Here is a 16,582-nt window from a genome sequence, read left to right on the forward strand (position 1 = left end):
AGGCAAAGTTTTCATTCCTTATTGACGATCCAGGTCGTCAGCAAATTGGGTCTTTCAACCCACTTACAGAACAAGATTGGACGGATATGGCACATGTCGGAAACACGGTTCGCCTGTGTCAGTCAATCGTTGACGGCAATAGCGACGACGTGCTCAACCGGCTTTCCTAGGAAGGGGCTGACCCGAACAAGCGTGACCACACTGCCTGAACACGAACACCATCGCATTCCCGCTGTGAATCTGTGATGACTTTGACTGCTGCTATTGTGAAGTGTCTGGCTGATCACCGTACGCGCCTCACGGCTCGTCTAGCCGATGATAAGAACCGCCCAGCATTTGGCTGCTGCTCGTGGAAATGCAGAGATGATCAAGGTTTTTATGGCAAAGAGCATCGAAAACGAGGAAGCTGAAGAGGAGCGACGAGCCAGGCGCCGCAACATGGCTCGGAGATAAGGTGGATGGATAGAGCCAAGACATTTCAAGACACAACAAGCAAAGGACTTGACGGAGAAGAAGATGTAGAGGAGGGATACAATTCAGGTGAGGAATCAGACGATGAGCTCGTTGATGACGAAATGACCAATTTTCGACGCGCAGTCCCTTGCCACTAGCCCCTTTATCAATGTTTCGAAGAATAAAGATGGTGAAAGCAAGATTGGTCCAATCTCAGAAGTGTCTGAAGACGATCCGGATTATTACCAGATTGATGTGCTTGTTTGGGATAAGCCTTGCTCGCCATTACGTATTGCCATTGTCGAAGGCCACGAGGAGACAGTCGAGCTGTTATGCGATGCAAGTTGATGGGAAATCTCAGAGCGCCGCCCGCTTTCCTCCAACTTGTTAACGTTCGCTCTAGGACCCCGTCTTATAGAACGACAAGATTGGTGTGAAAAAAGGCAATCAATAACATCATGTTTGGTGGCTACAGCTGGATTCCAGAGACCGCCTCGTCATCCCATGGCGCTGTTCACGATGGTGATCTAGATCTGTTTCTCAAGCTTCGGAACGCAGGAGCTGTTCCCGAGATTGGATTTGGATACTTGGCTGAAAGCTGCCAAGGTTGCGCCAAAATTGGTCCAGAAATCTCAACAGGACTCACAAGCGATCTTACGAACCTGCATTGTGCGCTGCTATTCAGTGTGGGAATATCGACGGAGCAAAGAAGCTATTGGAAAATGGAGCCAACCTTCAACTCTTCGTCCTCTCTTGTTTTGCTCCGGCCATTGTGATGTTGCAAAGGCAATTGTAGAAGTTGTGAAAGCTCGCTGGTCCCGTGAGAACAACGATGAGGTCCGTTATAGGATCAAGCAAGATCAGCAAGGCGACGAGGATGGCTATTACAGCGACGGCGAAACTGAGGGATCAGAGGGCGAGCCACAGCTTGAATCCTGGGTTGTTGGCAAGGACTTCACTATTGAGGATGTTGGCCACATTTCCATGCAGGTCAAGTCGCACGTTACTCCAGTGCGGCATCTCTGTGATAACGTGTCGACATTCGGTGTGAAGGAGGGTAAAGCTTCGAAAACTGGGTGGCGTTACCGCACACTCTTCCGGCATGTGGTGGAATTGAAGTGCCATCAGATTGAAATCACTGGAGAACGGAAAGATGCATGTCATGGTGGAAAGCGAAATGTAAAGAGTGATTTCGCCACGAGGGAGTTGGCAGCGTTGCCAGAAGAGGAAAAAGAGGAAGAGGCTGACGAGAAGGACGAGGATACCGACGGTGAGCAGTGGTCTGACACGGGACGATGAATGGAAGGCAGGGCCTGGCTCAATAATAAGTTTCCTTGAAATACAATGAAAGGCCCTTATCTCTCAAGTCTCTGTTACCCTTGCGACTACTTTCACCATGCATGGCTATTAACGATGTGTTTTTTTTTGCGCAAGGAGAAGTTCCATGACGAGATCCATCATGACAAGAACCCAGTTTCCTCAACTCCAAAGCGTCAAGTCAAGTCCGTAAATCCAAAATCAGGCCCGTTGGATATTCGCATACACCCCCTGGGAAAGAACCCTCCAACTCCTCACGTCACGTACGGCTCACGCCACGTAAACAGCGGCCTTGGGAGCTCCATCTCCCCAAAGGCCAACCACAGCCATGGCAAATCCCAGCGCAGCCAGACCAGTACGGGCAAAGTAGCCCCTCGCAAGCCTGTCAACCTCGACTCGCACTTCCTCCCCATTGATATCCTCAATGTCTTCCTCGCTGGCGGGTTCACTGTGGACGTCGCCCAGGACTTCATAGCTGGCTTCCATCCTAGCGCGCGGGGATGACTTCCGGGACTGCTGCGGCTGGGCGGGACGGGAGGCAGGGTGAGGGAGAAGACGCGGGACAACAGTCGATACGAGGGCGAGGACGGATGTATACACGAGGTAGGGGTGGCGAGCGCGGCGAGGAGACAGGACGAAGGCGAGGAAGAGGGGCGCCGACGCGAGCGACGTAAGTGTCAGCAGCGGCGTCTGCAGACTCGCGGTGAGCGAGGCGATGGCGTGCGAGGCGGATGCGGATGAGGGGACGCGCAGGAGCGCCGGGAGCGCGATGTTGGAGACGGTGTATGATACGCCCTGTGACGATGTGTTAGCCATAGGGATCCGACAAGAAAGGCTGGCTGTAAGCCGAGGCATGTGCGTCATCGAAGGCCGACGCGGCGATGGCTGAGTATGCCGGCCAAAGGTCCCAGATCTCTCTCCGCCAGACATCCAGAGGCAGTGGCATCCTCCATCTGCGCCTGCAGCACGCTCACCGCCGGTGCGAAGATTCGGGGCACAAGCACAAGCACAAGCACAGCAACAACGGGCCGACGCACCGTCAGCAACCCCAACGAAAAGGTGCCCACAAACTTGAGGGCCGAAACGGCCTTTGCGCCAGCGCAAACCATGATTCTCGTGTTATGTCTATGTCGGTCGGTCGAGGTGTCCCGATCGGTACAGTGGCAGCAACAAAATCGAAGCAACCGAGGCGGAATTGGTGATGCGTCGGGGCGGCCACGAGGGTATTTGTTGGAGACGGGAATGAGGGAGGAGTTGGACTGACGAGGCCACCAGATGACGGCTGCCGCTGCACAGGCCGAGCTTCCGCACGGTGAGGTGACAGGTGATGGGTGACGGCACCGAGGTTGGCTTTGAGCTCTGATTGGCCATCTGTGATTCAGCGAGGTGTCTCCACTTTTCCACGGCCGACCCCCACTCTAGACCTCTAACAAAGTCTGGTCCGTGTTTTTTTTTTCTCTCTCCCATCTAAAATTACCGTCACTTGTCGCTTGTTTCCTTTCATCTTGCCAACGACCGCATCCAGAATCGGTAAGCAATGCACATTCCCTGCCACGCGGAGCCAAAATTCCCAGCATATTCCAAACAAATCTCCATGATGAATTGTTTGTTTTCAAACCCTCCACAATAATAGGAAGAGCCGTCTGAGACACCCCTCGGGTATGGAAAGCCTTCGCTTTGTTTTTCCATGAAGGCCGGACAACCCCTTGGCTGTAACACCAACCTGAGTTTCTCTGCCGACGAGTCTGATCCCGCTGCTACTTTCAAACCAGCGTCTCTGTCTTGTTCACCGTCACGTGGCTTGGCCAGCGCCGCTGGGGTGGTGAGGATCCTCGTTGTCGGGCAGGTTGGTGCGGCGGGGGGAGTGGTGCTTATACGATGGGTTTCTGATGAGATTTTGTTTTTCTTTCCCAAGTTTGGCTTTTTTTTCGAGGTTTTTTTTGGGGGGGAGGGGAGGCCGGCTTGCCAGGAAGAATTGAGGACATCGAATGCTAACATGAGTTTGAAAGGGGCCATACCACGACATCTCGAGCCCGCTGTGTTCAGATTCGAAAGCTAATAGTTATATTACGTTGCACTGGGCAACTCATGCAGTCGTCATATGGCCCGGTAGAAATACAAGTTTCCACTTTGCCTCGTCTCTGATGCACCAAACCGTGTCGTTGCTGTATTTGCTGCCAAGATTGCATGCGTTTCCACCTCATGCCTCACTGTCACTGTCAATTACTCGTCGTCCGCCGCGGGCGGGATGTTTCGTAGTCGGGTACTCAAGGTCCCAATCTGATGCTGGGTCCTTTGGATTGACCTTGTCGGATACTTTTCTCCCTACTAGCGCCGTCAAATCGGGCATGTCATCGCTCTCCTGTGTCGCTGAGAAGCGTGTAGGAACATAGAACGGCTTCTCTGATTCCGTCTTGGGCGTGCTTTGGGCTGACGCTGTTGTTGGCGACGTAGCCTGCGAGTCGACCATGCTCGATGTCGCTTGATTGTCTGTCACAACAAAGCCCAAGAGGTCTGTTCCATCATCCGATCCGCTACTCTCCACCTGATCACTGTCCCGTTCACAATCGTCGCCGAGCTCATAGCTACTAATGCCGCCTCTTTGTTTCGTTGTTCCCTTCCGACCACCCTTGGACGTCTTTGTCCTCTTGCTTTCTCTGCCAGGAATTCTATTATTTCCATTATCTTCTGATCCTGATGGTTCAGTGACGGACGTTGTTGAAATCCTTCTTTTCTTGCGTCTTGGCGGCTGTGGTCCCTCGGCATCTACTCTCACAGAGCGCCGACTAGTCGACTGCTTCCGTGTTTCTAAATCAGGCATCTCGTCGCCTTCTGACTCTCCGTCAGTTTGAACAAAAGGCCTCACGGGTATCTCTCTGAAACGGCTAGTGTCCGTCGAACGACATTGTCTGATCAGACTCTCGGGTTCCGCACCCATTTTTGCCAACAACTTAACAAAGCGTCGAGTGCAAGTGCCGTGTTTCAGATTTGCCACTGGCCGCAGCTGTCTTTGAAGAATGGGAAATGCAGTCATACTAGGCATGTCTGTTTCCTCAACCACACTATGATTGAAAGGTAGGTCGCGGTAGGACCTGTCGAGCTCCTCAAGGTCGTCTTCGGTCAGAACCACACTACTCAAATCTGGAATGCTCTCGAGATCGTCTAACTCGGGGTTCCGCTGGATTTCGGATCGTTCTGGTTTTGAGCCATCTTTCATATAGTAGGACAGTTTTTGAAATCCAGTCTCTACCCCATCCGGCATGTGAAACTTTTTGAGGGGCTTCTTCTTTCCGGCGGCAGGGCGACGTTTCTTTGGCTCTGGTAGAGATTGGTTCTGCGTATTTTCAATCGGTATCTCGACAAACTTCTTCTCCACCTCGGGTCGAATTTCTCGCGGAACGATTCTTGTTGACAGGTCAAATCGAAAGTTGAATCTGCTTCCTTCGCATATGAGCTTCTGCATCTTCTCGTAGCTATCTTTGGATTTGGCAAATTGATCCTCTTCTTTCCCTCTCATAAGCAACAGAACAATGTTCCCTGCCCTCTTTCGTCCAGTTCGACCCATTCTCTGCAACATCCGAACTGGCGAAGCGGACGAGTCGTAGCAGACAATAAGATCGACTTGGCCAATGTCCAGTCCTTCTTCACCGATAGAGGTGGCCACTAGCACATTGAACTCGCCCTTCCGAAACCTTTCGATGGTCTGGATTTGTTGCGCTTGTTTCATTCCTTCTCCTCTTTTCCCGTCTGCTTGTCCCACAAAGACGCTAGCTTTGAGAAGCGGCTGGTGCTTATTCAGTTCGCGCACAATATCCTCTGCTGAATCACGATACTCGCTGAACACGATCACGCGGGTCGTCGAACCCTCTCCTTGGTCCATGAAGTGGTTCAGAACGCAGTCTGCTAGTGCGGCAAGTTTGGGGTGGCCCACGAAGCCTTCCGTTTTCAGCCACCGCGAGATGTGGTCCATCATTTTCTGAAAACTGGGGTGTTCGATAAGCTGCCGTTTGTATTTCGATCCTTTTTCGCCCTTGCCTTCCTGCTCGCTTCTAAAGTCTGCCATATTGTCGTAAAAGGGCCTGATCCCGTGGAAATTAAGCAATTTTATCGAATGTGCCAGACTGGTCAGCACACCAAAGATTGCCCTCATCATGAACTGAACGCCCTGGTTCGCATGCCGGCCGCGGGTTGCGAACCATTCTTTCTGGGCTTGCATCAACCCGTACGCATTCATTGCCATTGGGTTTCGACCGTAATAAATATTTTGAGAACCAAGTCTATCGACAAGCGGTTTCAGTGCCTCTGTAAACAGTTCGCCAACAAGATTCATCTCATCTGATGGGTCAAGAACCATTTGTTCGATGGTCCTTTGGTGGACATACTGCCTGATGTCAATTGACTCTTCTGTTCTTATTTCGCAGTGTGAAATACCCAGGTTGTCAATGACTTCCTGGACCGTCTCAATTTTTGAGCCCGGCGTTGCAGTCAGGGCCAAAACTCGGAAACTTCTGTGGAATCGTCTCATGAGCTTTGTGGCTTTTGCATATGCGTATTCACCAACAGCACGATGTGCCTCGTCAATGACGAGAAGGGCGATGCTTTTGGGGTCCGCATATCCATGAGACAGATCGTTAAGTAGTGTTTGGGGCGTCATAAAAAAGACGCGCCTCTTTGCCCACTCATCAGCTCTTAGGGCTGGCTGAATATCCCCCGTCAACAAAGTCGTATCTGATCGCGGGATGCCAACAATGTTGTAACAGGCGTCTATTTGTTGGGCAGCCAAGGGCTTCGTAGGCGCCACAAAAACAATCTTTGCTGATGTTGTCCACCGATAAAAGTTGAGCATGACGGTTGCGGCAATGAATGTTTTGCCCAGTCCGGTAGGCAGAGCAACGAGAGTATTGTTGAACAGGCTGTTCTTAACAATGCTGAACTGATAATCTCGAATCGCGCCAAGGTTCATTGGGTAGACCCACGTTTCCATCGCCTTCTTGTCTATGTCGTGATGAGTCGGCTCCTCGTGAGGCAAGTCTGCTCGAAAAATCCTCTGAGCTGGAGCCGGGCTATGGAATGGCGCATCTTCACGAACCTCCCTTCCCCAGAGCGTCGTCTGTCGGAGACCTGCCGACGCAGTCCTCTTCAGGCCACCTCTAGCTCTGGGTCCATTTGACGCGTTTCGAGATGCCGGGCTTGCTGTCACAGACGCTGATTGTTCTGGCTCGGGTGAAGAGAAAGCATCCGAGGGTAAGTCTTCGAGCTCTTGTACCGCAGCTGCTAAGGGGTTCGGTTTCGTCCGAGTATCATTTGCAAACCGAACCCCATTTGACGACGGCTGTGAGAGAGGCCTGGTCATATTGGATGAAGAAACCTGATCCAATAGCTCGAGGAAATCCTCGTCGACAAAATCCTCCCCAAACTCATCACCATCCATGTTGGACGGGGACAATCAATCAGGCCACTGTTGAAGGTTTCGACACCTTTTATCACGCCAGGTAGACCAGTATGGCGTGCATTTTACCTGAACTCACCACTCCGAATCGCCGCGCGTATAGCTCGATGGCAGCCAGCTTTGTACGCGAAATTGGAACCATATCACGTGATGTTGTTAGTCTTGCGATCTAGGGACCTTGAGACCTAGGTGCCTATCACGTCTATCTAATTCACTGTTTTCTCAACAAAAAAAAAAAAAAAAAAAGGAAAAGGGAAGCGGGTTCTGTTCTCCCATGCAATGAACTGGCGTCAGGAGCAAAATCGCCTCTTTGTTTTGAGCATGAGAACGACAATTACTCGGCATTGAGTAGGAACTTACCACGGCTTATGCTTAATGCGGATTGGGGCTAGTGCCTGGGGTGGGGTGCCTGTACTCTTTGTCACGCAGAAAAGTGGGTCGCAAATGGACGTCACAACCAACCCTCCTCGCAGACCCGTGGGCAAGCTAAGTTCGTTCCTCCTTCACAACATCATCCATCCTCTGTACACATTGTGTGAAAAATCTGTCGCAGACGTCAACGTAAAATACTACTCGCACCTAGCGACGCGCTCTGCTAGCCGAGACTCCTCTCACCGCTCCGGTGCCTTCCAGGGCGTCGTCCGTCTTTGAAGTCCTGCATCCTTTGTATTACTGTCGCCCATCGATACCTGGCCCTTTCATCACTTCTTGTTCGATACTTCAAACAGAAGGGCCTTCACGGTCCTTAAAAACCTTTCTCTGCATACATATAAATAACCGCTTTAAACCCGCACCCTGGCTGTCGAATCGCGCGTACACCTTCCTGGGGTGATCAACGCGACACCACCAAAACTTCTTGACGGGAACTGCTTCTGAAAGTGGCAACAAGTCGCCCAGGCCGGACTCTACCGCTCATTCCTCCCTTTAACCTCGACGACCTTTCAACATGGCTCCCCGAGGTCCTCGAGCAGATGCCGCCCAGCGTGCAAATCGAGGTGCTACGACCAAAGCAAAGACTACTACAAGAGGAGGGATACAAAAGAGGAGGGCTGGTACAGCGAGGCCCGACGTGGATGGCGATCTGGACATGGACGCTGTCGGTAAACAAGCTGCAAAAGCTGCGGGGCACGAAACCAAAGGGCCAAAAATAAGGACAGCGAAAGCCGCTCCGGGGAAAACCCCCCGAGGCGCCTCAGCAGCGGCCCAAACAATTTTCAAGCATTTACAAGGAAGCAACGTCTCTAGTCTCTCTAGAATTTCTGCAGCCAGCTCGGGGCGGGCCACCCGAGCCAGAGGCAAAGGAGCCAACTTGCACTTCCTCCGCGTCCATGGATTTAAACAAAGTAAAGCAGCGAGTAACCAAGACGGCGGTCTTCATGATCTAGTGGCCTTTCTGGAGAGAAAGGCATCCTCATTCACCAACGGGACCGGCAATCAAACACGACAAGTTATGATCAAGAAGGTATGTCGGCCATCAACGCAAAATACAGGGGCGCCATGGTCCAGGAAACGTCTCAATGCTTGCACACTGACGGCTTTGACACGATTATCTTTGTTGAGTTACGTGCTCAGCTGAAGAAATGTCTTATCCGACCCTGGTTATGAAATATACATTTTTTATAGTTACTCGCTAACAACAAACAGTCTCACGTGGTTGGAGATTATGTCTTTATTGGTGCTGCAAAAGAAGACACAGACGAGATTCTGAAACTCAACAATTTTACCTTTGCTGGCGCGCAACTGGAAATTGTCCAAACAACGGAAGATTCGGCAAGCGAGATGAAAGCGCCAAGATCGAAAGAAGGCCAAGAAGTGACGGCCAAATTTCAGGCCATTTTGAGCCGTCGATATATCGGCGTCAACAAACTTTTAAACCTCGATGCACTTGCCTCGGATGCTGAACTCGTCTCGATGGGCATGTTTGACCGCCCAGATCTCGCGCTGAAGTCATTCAAGGGTCTTATGGTCGTTTGTGATGAGCTGTTCAAGACTGACGCGGAAAAAAAAGAGGCTATCGAGAGCATCAGTCTTGCCAACAACAATATTGAAAACGTAGCTCAGGTTGAATCGGTAGCGACAACGTTTCCGCAGCTGAAGAACCTGGATATGAGCAGGAATCGGATTGCCAACATGCAGGGCCTGGAAAGGTGGAGGGGTAAATTCAAGTCACTCGAAACACTCTACATGACGGGCAATCCCATCGATACCGCCGATGCCAGCTACAAAACAACGCTGTTGCAGTGGTTCCCTAGGCTGCAAGATATCAACGGCATGCAAGTCCGGACTGCTGAGCAACTTGCTGAACAAGAGGCGGCATCAAGGCCGAAACCCATCCCGCAGAGTGGACCGGACTTTCGCGATGTGAACGGCATTGGCGAGAACTTTCTCTTGGAATTCTTTGCGGCGTACGACAAGGACCGACAAGGATTGGCGTCCAGATTGTACGATGATGATAGTCAATTCTCGTTGGCGATTGACACACAATCTGTTAGGGACACGGACGCCCCCGCCCCGATGGGATGGAGTTCATACATTAAGATGTCTCGTAATCTGGTTAAGATAACGCATCAAAATGCCAGAGTTCAGCGGCTTTTCAAAGGCGCAAACATCATCTACGAGCTGTGGAAGGGTCTCCCGCCAACGAAACATCCCAACATCAAGGACGAACTTAGCAGATACATCATGGACTGCCACCCATTGCCTGGTCTTGGTGATCCTACGGGACAAAACCCAATGGGCGTGGATGGTTTGATCATTACGGTACACGGCGAGTTTGAAGAATATGACGAGAAGACGGGGGCTGTTGGGAAGCGAAGCTTTTCGCGCACCTTTGTGCTAGGACCTGGTCGAGCTGGCAAGGGGTCAATCCGAGTGGTCAGTGATATGCTCATGCTCAGAGCGTTCAATGCGCTGCCAAACGTCTTTCTTGCGGCGAATCAAGGTCCTGTGGCTGGCAATAACAATAACGACACCGACGTGGAGCATCAGGCCATGGTTGCCGAACTATGCAAACAAACCGGCATGACGCCGCAGTATTCGGAAATGTGTCTGACTCAGGTGGGGTGGAATTTCGACAATGCGCTGGTGATATTCAACGAGAAAAAGGTACGCAGTATTGTGGTATTCGGACGCGACTTTACAAGCAGAACCTAACGTCTTTGCAGGCCGGGCTACCACCAGAAGCATTTGCCGTGACACCTCAGTAATGCTCTGTCGGACAGGTACCATTATAAACATCATGGTCGCAATCAGGTCTCGCGACCGTTTCGTATGTATCGAAGGGGGGGGGCAGGGGGGAGATGAGTCATCGAGAAGGCGGAAGCGTGGGAAGCATAACTTGGCGTTATAAAGTTGTCGAAGAAGGGGGGGATTCTATCTGTTTGATATCGAGTTTTCTTCGAGGGGTTTTCAGAAGGAGCTAGCGATGGAAGCGGAAACTGCCTTGTGTCAGAATCGAACAGGGCAAGACTAGATTCTGGTGGCTCGTGTGAAATACTCAATGGGCATGCATCTACAGCCGACGGAGTCATTTGCACATTGGTGCCATGCGGTGGAATTACACGCAATTACAGGTTGAATATTGCAGGTCAGTTGGGAGGCACAGATGTAGGGTAGTAAAGGTACGGTAGCACCAGAGTGGTAATGCGTCCGTCCATGGCCAGCTGCAACACGAGATGGCGAGTGTGAAAATGCCCGAGCACATTGTTGTCTCTTGTCAAGGCCGGTGTGTGACGTCTGTGCGAACTGTTTCCAGCTTCCGGGTACAAATAAATGCTGATCGAGATTCGACGCACCCGAAGAACAGATTTGACATGCGATGAGCACTGCAGTGCCAGTAATGGTTACATACGTGCGTGAGGCTTGCGTTGCTGGATGGTCTGGGGGCTTCACAAAGCGCGCAGCCAATCAGGGCTACGGGCGCACCGTAGATGATTGGGGGAGAACCGCGCGGGTATAACTCTTACTAACTTGGCCGTGTGCACTTTCGTACGTTGGGCGATACGACCACCCGGCAACTTACATTAACTATCAATCAATCTACTCGGGTTTCCTTTTTTTGCTCTTCCCCCTACCTAGCCCATGCCAGTCCCGGGACAGGTTTCCACGTCGAAGACATCACCGACACTAGGACGATTACGGGCATGACGGTGGGCGGATGGATTGTCAGGGCCGGCGAGAAGCCTCCCTTCCCTACTCTTACTCCGCAGATTGACAGGTGCGGCGCCGACGGACATTTTTACCTGAATCCGAGTCGTGCCCTTCCCCCCCTCCCTCCATAACCAGCTCGGTGGGCGCCGCTCGCGTGTGCGCCAAGCGGCAGGGTGCGAGGGTACGTACCTGCATAACAGCCAGTCGACTTTATCCGCTGCCAACCCCAATGGCTATGAACCCCCCCTGCACCTACCTGCCTATTACGTAAGTATGTATGCGCCTGCCTTTGTACTCGGTACTCTTAAGTAGGTACTTGGCAGGTGACAAATTCAATGCCGATAAGAGGAAGCACACGTGCGAGGAATGGGAAAAAAAGAGACGAGAGACAGAGAGAGAAAGACGGAAAGAGAGAGAGAGAGAGAGAAAGAGCAACATGGTGTTAAAATCCAGTCCGCCGCGGCGCTAGCATATTCAGACGACCCTTTGCAAGGAACCCGTTCCTATGCAGACCAGACGACGACACGGCGACTCCAACGACACGAAACAAACCAAACGACCATCTCGGCGGACGGGCAAGGGACTGGCTGGCAACGAGGCGCCACGGAGGACTTCGGGGACGAACTATTGAATACGCCGGCCACCTCTTAAAAATGCGACAGCAAGCTATCGATGGGTCAAGTCGGTGTTATAACTCCGCACTACGTATTTTGAGCCAGGTTCACGGCCTCCTGGGCCCTGGCAATGGACAAGAAAAGTTACATGTGCTCCGTACGGAGCACTTGAGTACGTATACTCCGTAGCCGCTGGCATCACCAACAGTGGCGGCGCCGGCAGCGTGGCTTTTCCCAGGTGGTTGCGACTGTCTGTACTCCGTACGACGACCGAGAACGACCGACAGATGTCTCTCGAGGCCCTACGGAGTGCCTGTCGTGATCCTCCTAGTGGCTGGTTGACCCAGCCGTCCAAGTGAAGCTCCTGCTCATCTCCAACTCATAGCATGCCGGGCGCATGTACTCCGTACTCACCGTTGCGAAGCCGCGAAACGGGCTAGACCCCGTCCCGCGTTGACCAATTAGGAACGGCACGCGTGGCGCGATGGATACTGCGACTTGTCAGTTGACAACACAGTAGGGAGTTTAATTGCAGTCAAGCCAAGCGTTGTCCGTTCCATGCCAAACATTGACAGGCAGCCCAGCCCGGACTGGAACCATGTGGGCGAGTAACGTCGAACATTATGCCGTCGTGCCCGCCCGCCCATCCACCGCCGGCGCCGGCGCCACCACCACTGCAGTCGCATGCGATGCGTGGCATCCAGCCGATGTGATCATTCTTGAGTCTCGGACCACACTCGTATGTATTGAGGCTTCCGAGCGCCTGAGCAGTCGATTGAGGCTACCGGGAGAATGGGTCGTATTGGAAGCAAGCGAACAGCAATGTTCCTAATGTAGCGGGCACCCGACTACGCCGTACTCGGTTAGACTAAGAAGTAGACAACTTCCAGTGCGAGCCGTGTACTCGAGTACCGAGTAGTGTCCCTAAGCCTTAGTCAAGTACCCGGCCTGTACTCGACCTACTAAGTACCAAGAACCCAGGCACCGTACCGAGCCCACCTGGCCATGCAGCAACGGACCGACGTGATGAACATGGCACTTGACCCCTCCGGGCGGCCCATCGTCAACTTAGCGTGTTTCAGCGTGGAGTGCATACAAGGGGGCTCGATGCACCGCTGTGAAATGCGAAATGCCCATTTCTGTTCTGTGCTGTGCTGTGCTGGACGAAGCTTGGACGGCCCAATCACCAACCACCAACCACCAACCACCTCGGCACCTGCCAAGTATGTGTGTACGGCCGCGTGTCTGTGATTGATTCCAGAGAAAGCTGCTGAGAATGTTTGCTTTTGCCTTTTTGACAGACATTTTTTTTTTTCCGCAGAAACCTCTCTCCACATCTGCCGCCCTTTTACTGCCATGGCTCTATGACTCCACACCGCGTCATTACAATTAATCAAAATCCCTTGCCGTCGTTGCAGACAGTGCTTAGTACTTGGACGGCAACTACCTCTACAAATACCTAGGTAAGCACTTAAGTTAGTAAGTAAGTAAGTACTTTAGTACTTGGGTATCATCACTTCGTCGACGAGGTACGGAGTAGGGGGCCCGACACTACATGTATGTGTAGCATGATTGCTTCTTGTTTGTGTCTAGGAAGCATCCTTTTTTTTTTCATTCTTTTGAAATCGTGGCCAGCATGACGTAGCACTAGTAGTATCGCACGGACCTGTGCTTGGCACCATTTCTCCTTGCTTTTTCTTTTTTCCACTTCATCCCATCTCGTGACGAGAAAAACATCGACGCATCATTCATAAATAATACGTATTCGTGCCGCCTACTCCGCAGATCGTCACATTGGCCACCACCAAGTGCGCCCATTGCCAGCGCCGTGTCGATGCCTGAGCGTAAGTGCCCGTTCTTATTGCCCCGTACTCCACGATGTCTTGACGGGCACGAAATAGTCAACCATGCCGTGGAAGCCTGACGAGTGTGGTAGTACGGCCTCGGATAAGGCCCAATTTCTGCCGCATCAAATACCATTTGACGCTGTCTTTAGACTTTATAAAATTGAGAGTACAGAGTACGGAGTAGTATATAGACTTGGCCTTGACGGGTTGAAAATTGCAGACTACTGGGAGTCACCGTCTTGGCCGTGTGACTTTTGGTATGATTGGAAGTTGATCGTCATGGCCTGCGCAGCTGAGGCGTCCAGAAACCACTACAGTAGTCGAGCGTACTCCATCTATCAGAGCGAGACAGGTCGGGAGCACTTCACACGCGGCCGAACACTAGACCTAGCCCCCAACTGTTGTCCTTACTGCATACACATGCATCCGTACATGCCCAGGTATGTACGCACGTGTCCATCGCCATGGGCCTCGAAATCGGTCGGGTCTCGTGGGGCAAGCGACGAGTTCACTATACTTGAAAAGACGAGGTATACTGAAGAAACAACAGGAATTCGGGCCAAAAAAAAACCATTTTGAGGCTTGTCTGTTTCTCAGACATGTATGAGCGCTAGATGCTATCCAGCATTTTGTTTTGCTCGAACACATTCTGGTGGGGCCCTGCTATTTGTGCGGCAGAAAATCGCTATTCGTGCGGCACTAAACCTAATTTAGTGGCGCTAGACTCGATTTAGATAAGTAGCCGGGCGGCTATACCCCCCTATATATTTTTACATACACCTACATAGAAAAGGCTACAATCTAAAAATTCAAGCTAGATTTAATTAAATCTTAATAATACAAGCCTAGGCAAGCGCTAGTAGCGCTTAAATTGCTTAAAAACGCAATTTCTAGTGTTTTTAATAAATATATATATATTTATAGGCTGTAATTATTCTGCTGCTTAAGCTGTTAATTATTCTGCTGCCTCTAAGAGCGCTGCCTAGGCTTCTAAGGGGTTATCTATTAAATCTATAGCAACGCTAATACTGCTGCTTGCTCTATAGCTTGTCTACTTGTTAATTATGTTTATATATTATTTATAGCGTTTATTAACTGCTGCCTTAACTATATTATAAGTCTTCTTTATTATTGCGTTCTAAATTATTATTCTAGCTCTACCTATATTGCTATATGCTAAATGCTTAGATTAACTTAGCCTTAATAACTTTAAGAGGTTAATTAAGACCTTTAAATTAGCTATTAACTGCTATTATTATAAGAATCTTAGTGTTATTATATATTTAAGAGTGTATTTAAGAGCAGTAGGCAGCGCCTTCTTTAGTTAATTCTATAAGAGTGCTAAATTTAAAGATATTAAGAATTAAAAGTCTATAAGTTATAATTAGGTATATTCTCTATAATAACTTAACTATATATAAATCTAAGTCTTACTAACAGCTTTTAAAGCTACTAATAATATAGAATATTAGTCTTCTTTAAAGGCTATTGCCTTTAAAGCCTTTCTAAGATAAAGTATATATAAAGTAGTATATATTAGTATGTAAAAGAGCACTTTTCCTTATAAAGTTTAAGATGTTGCCTTTAATAATAAGCAGATTCTATAATTTTATGCTGCCTAGCTAAGAGATTAACAGCCTTATAGAATATTTATATAGGTAATACACTAAGCTATTTGCTATGCCTATATGTATTTTGCTAATAAATCTCTATTATTGCTGCCTTCTGCTAATATTTATAATGCTTTTTCTAAATTATTTAATTAACTAACTAAAAGAGCATAAAGAGATTGCTATTGCCTATATATATATAAGATTTTGCATTATAATATACTGCTTTAACTAGACTTATTATTATATATTTAAAATTTTAATAAAATTAAGTGTAACAATAAGCTTACTACTTTTACTAACTATAATAAGTATTCTTAATGTAATTAAGAATGCCTTCTTGCTATAAACTATATATATTCTTTATCTAGTTTTATATAGAGTTAAATGCTTTAATTTCTTGTGTATAGATAAAAGATTTAAATACTAAAACAAGCTCTTAAGGGCATTAATTAAAGGCCTTAACTTATAGGTTATTATTATTATTATTATTGTTAGAAGTAATTTATTGTAATATAATTTTAGCCTATATATTTATTAGCATATGCTAAACGCAAATCTACTGCTATATACTAGGAAAGATAATTTATAGAGCATTTTTAAGTGCTTTATTAAAGTTAGTTATAACAACCTCTAGGGCCTTAATTTTATATTTATTGCAACTTTAATTAAAGGCAGATAAAATCTATTAAAAGGCGGTTTTATCCTCTTTAGCTGTAAGAGCAAATTTAATATTTACGCTAGAATTCTAGTCTGTAACTGCAATAATTTGTATTAAGTGTAAATTATAGCAGTTAGTCTTGTAAGTATTATCTATATAGATAACTTGTAGGAAAACCTTCTATTTTTTAATGCAGAAGTTATAGCTCTAAAAAAGCAATTTTAAACGACCTCTATTGTTAAGCTTGTAAATGTATAGCATATTACACTCTTGTAGTAGCTTTATAACTTATTGTGTTAATAAAAAGTTATTAAGCTTTATCGGCTAATTAAGGGACCCTTTATATATAGTATAGGTATAATAGATAGAGCTTATGTAATCTAGTTAATTACTAAGCATAAGATAATAGGGATTCTTAAGGTATAATAGAAGTAACTTTAGATATAGTATAAAATTATATATAATAGTATATATTAAAGAAT

At 48.7% G+C, this 16,582-nt stretch overlaps 4 protein-coding genes across 4 annotated transcripts; 2 read left to right on the forward strand and 2 right to left on the reverse strand.

Annotated features, from left to right (window-relative positions):
* Window positions 1-911: 911 nt before the first annotated feature.
* Window positions 912-1,752, forward strand: MAM_01918 (ankyrin repeat protein; the record flags this gene model as incomplete). Its single annotated transcript, XM_040820717.1, has 2 exons — window positions 912-1,059; window positions 1,139-1,752. The coding sequence occupies 2 exons, from the start codon at window positions 912-914 to the stop codon at window positions 1,750-1,752; spliced, it is 762 nt and encodes a 253-aa protein (XP_040681060.1).
* Window positions 1,753-2,040: 288 nt separating this feature from the next.
* Window positions 2,041-2,879, reverse strand: MAM_01919 (uncharacterized protein; the record flags this gene model as incomplete). Its single annotated transcript, XM_040820718.1, has 2 exons — window positions 2,041-2,565; window positions 2,745-2,879. The coding sequence occupies 2 exons, from the start codon at window positions 2,877-2,879 to the stop codon at window positions 2,041-2,043; spliced, it is 660 nt and encodes a 219-aa protein (XP_040681061.1).
* A 1,091-nt stretch (window positions 2,880-3,970) lies between these two features.
* Window positions 3,971-7,201, reverse strand: MAM_01920 (ATP-dependent DNA helicase mph1; the record flags this gene model as incomplete). Its single annotated transcript, XM_040820719.1, has 1 exon — window positions 3,971-7,201. The coding sequence occupies one exon, from the start codon at window positions 7,199-7,201 to the stop codon at window positions 3,971-3,973; it is 3,231 nt and encodes a 1,076-aa protein (XP_040681062.1).
* Window positions 7,202-8,165: 964 nt separating this feature from the next.
* MAM_01921 (mRNA export factor mex67) lies at window positions 8,166-10,425 on the forward strand (the record flags this gene model as incomplete). Its single annotated transcript, XM_040820720.1, has 3 exons — window positions 8,166-8,681; window positions 8,864-10,324; window positions 10,384-10,425. The coding sequence occupies 3 exons, from the start codon at window positions 8,166-8,168 to the stop codon at window positions 10,423-10,425; spliced, it is 2,019 nt and encodes a 672-aa protein (XP_040681063.1).
* Window positions 10,426-16,582: the final 6,157 nt, after the last annotated feature.

This window comes from Metarhizium album, assembly GCF_000804445.1.
Source record: "Metarhizium album ARSEF 1941 chromosome Unknown scaffold_3, whole genome shotgun sequence".
NCBI classification, from domain to species: Eukaryota; Fungi; Ascomycota; class Sordariomycetes; order Hypocreales; family Clavicipitaceae; genus Metarhizium; species Metarhizium album.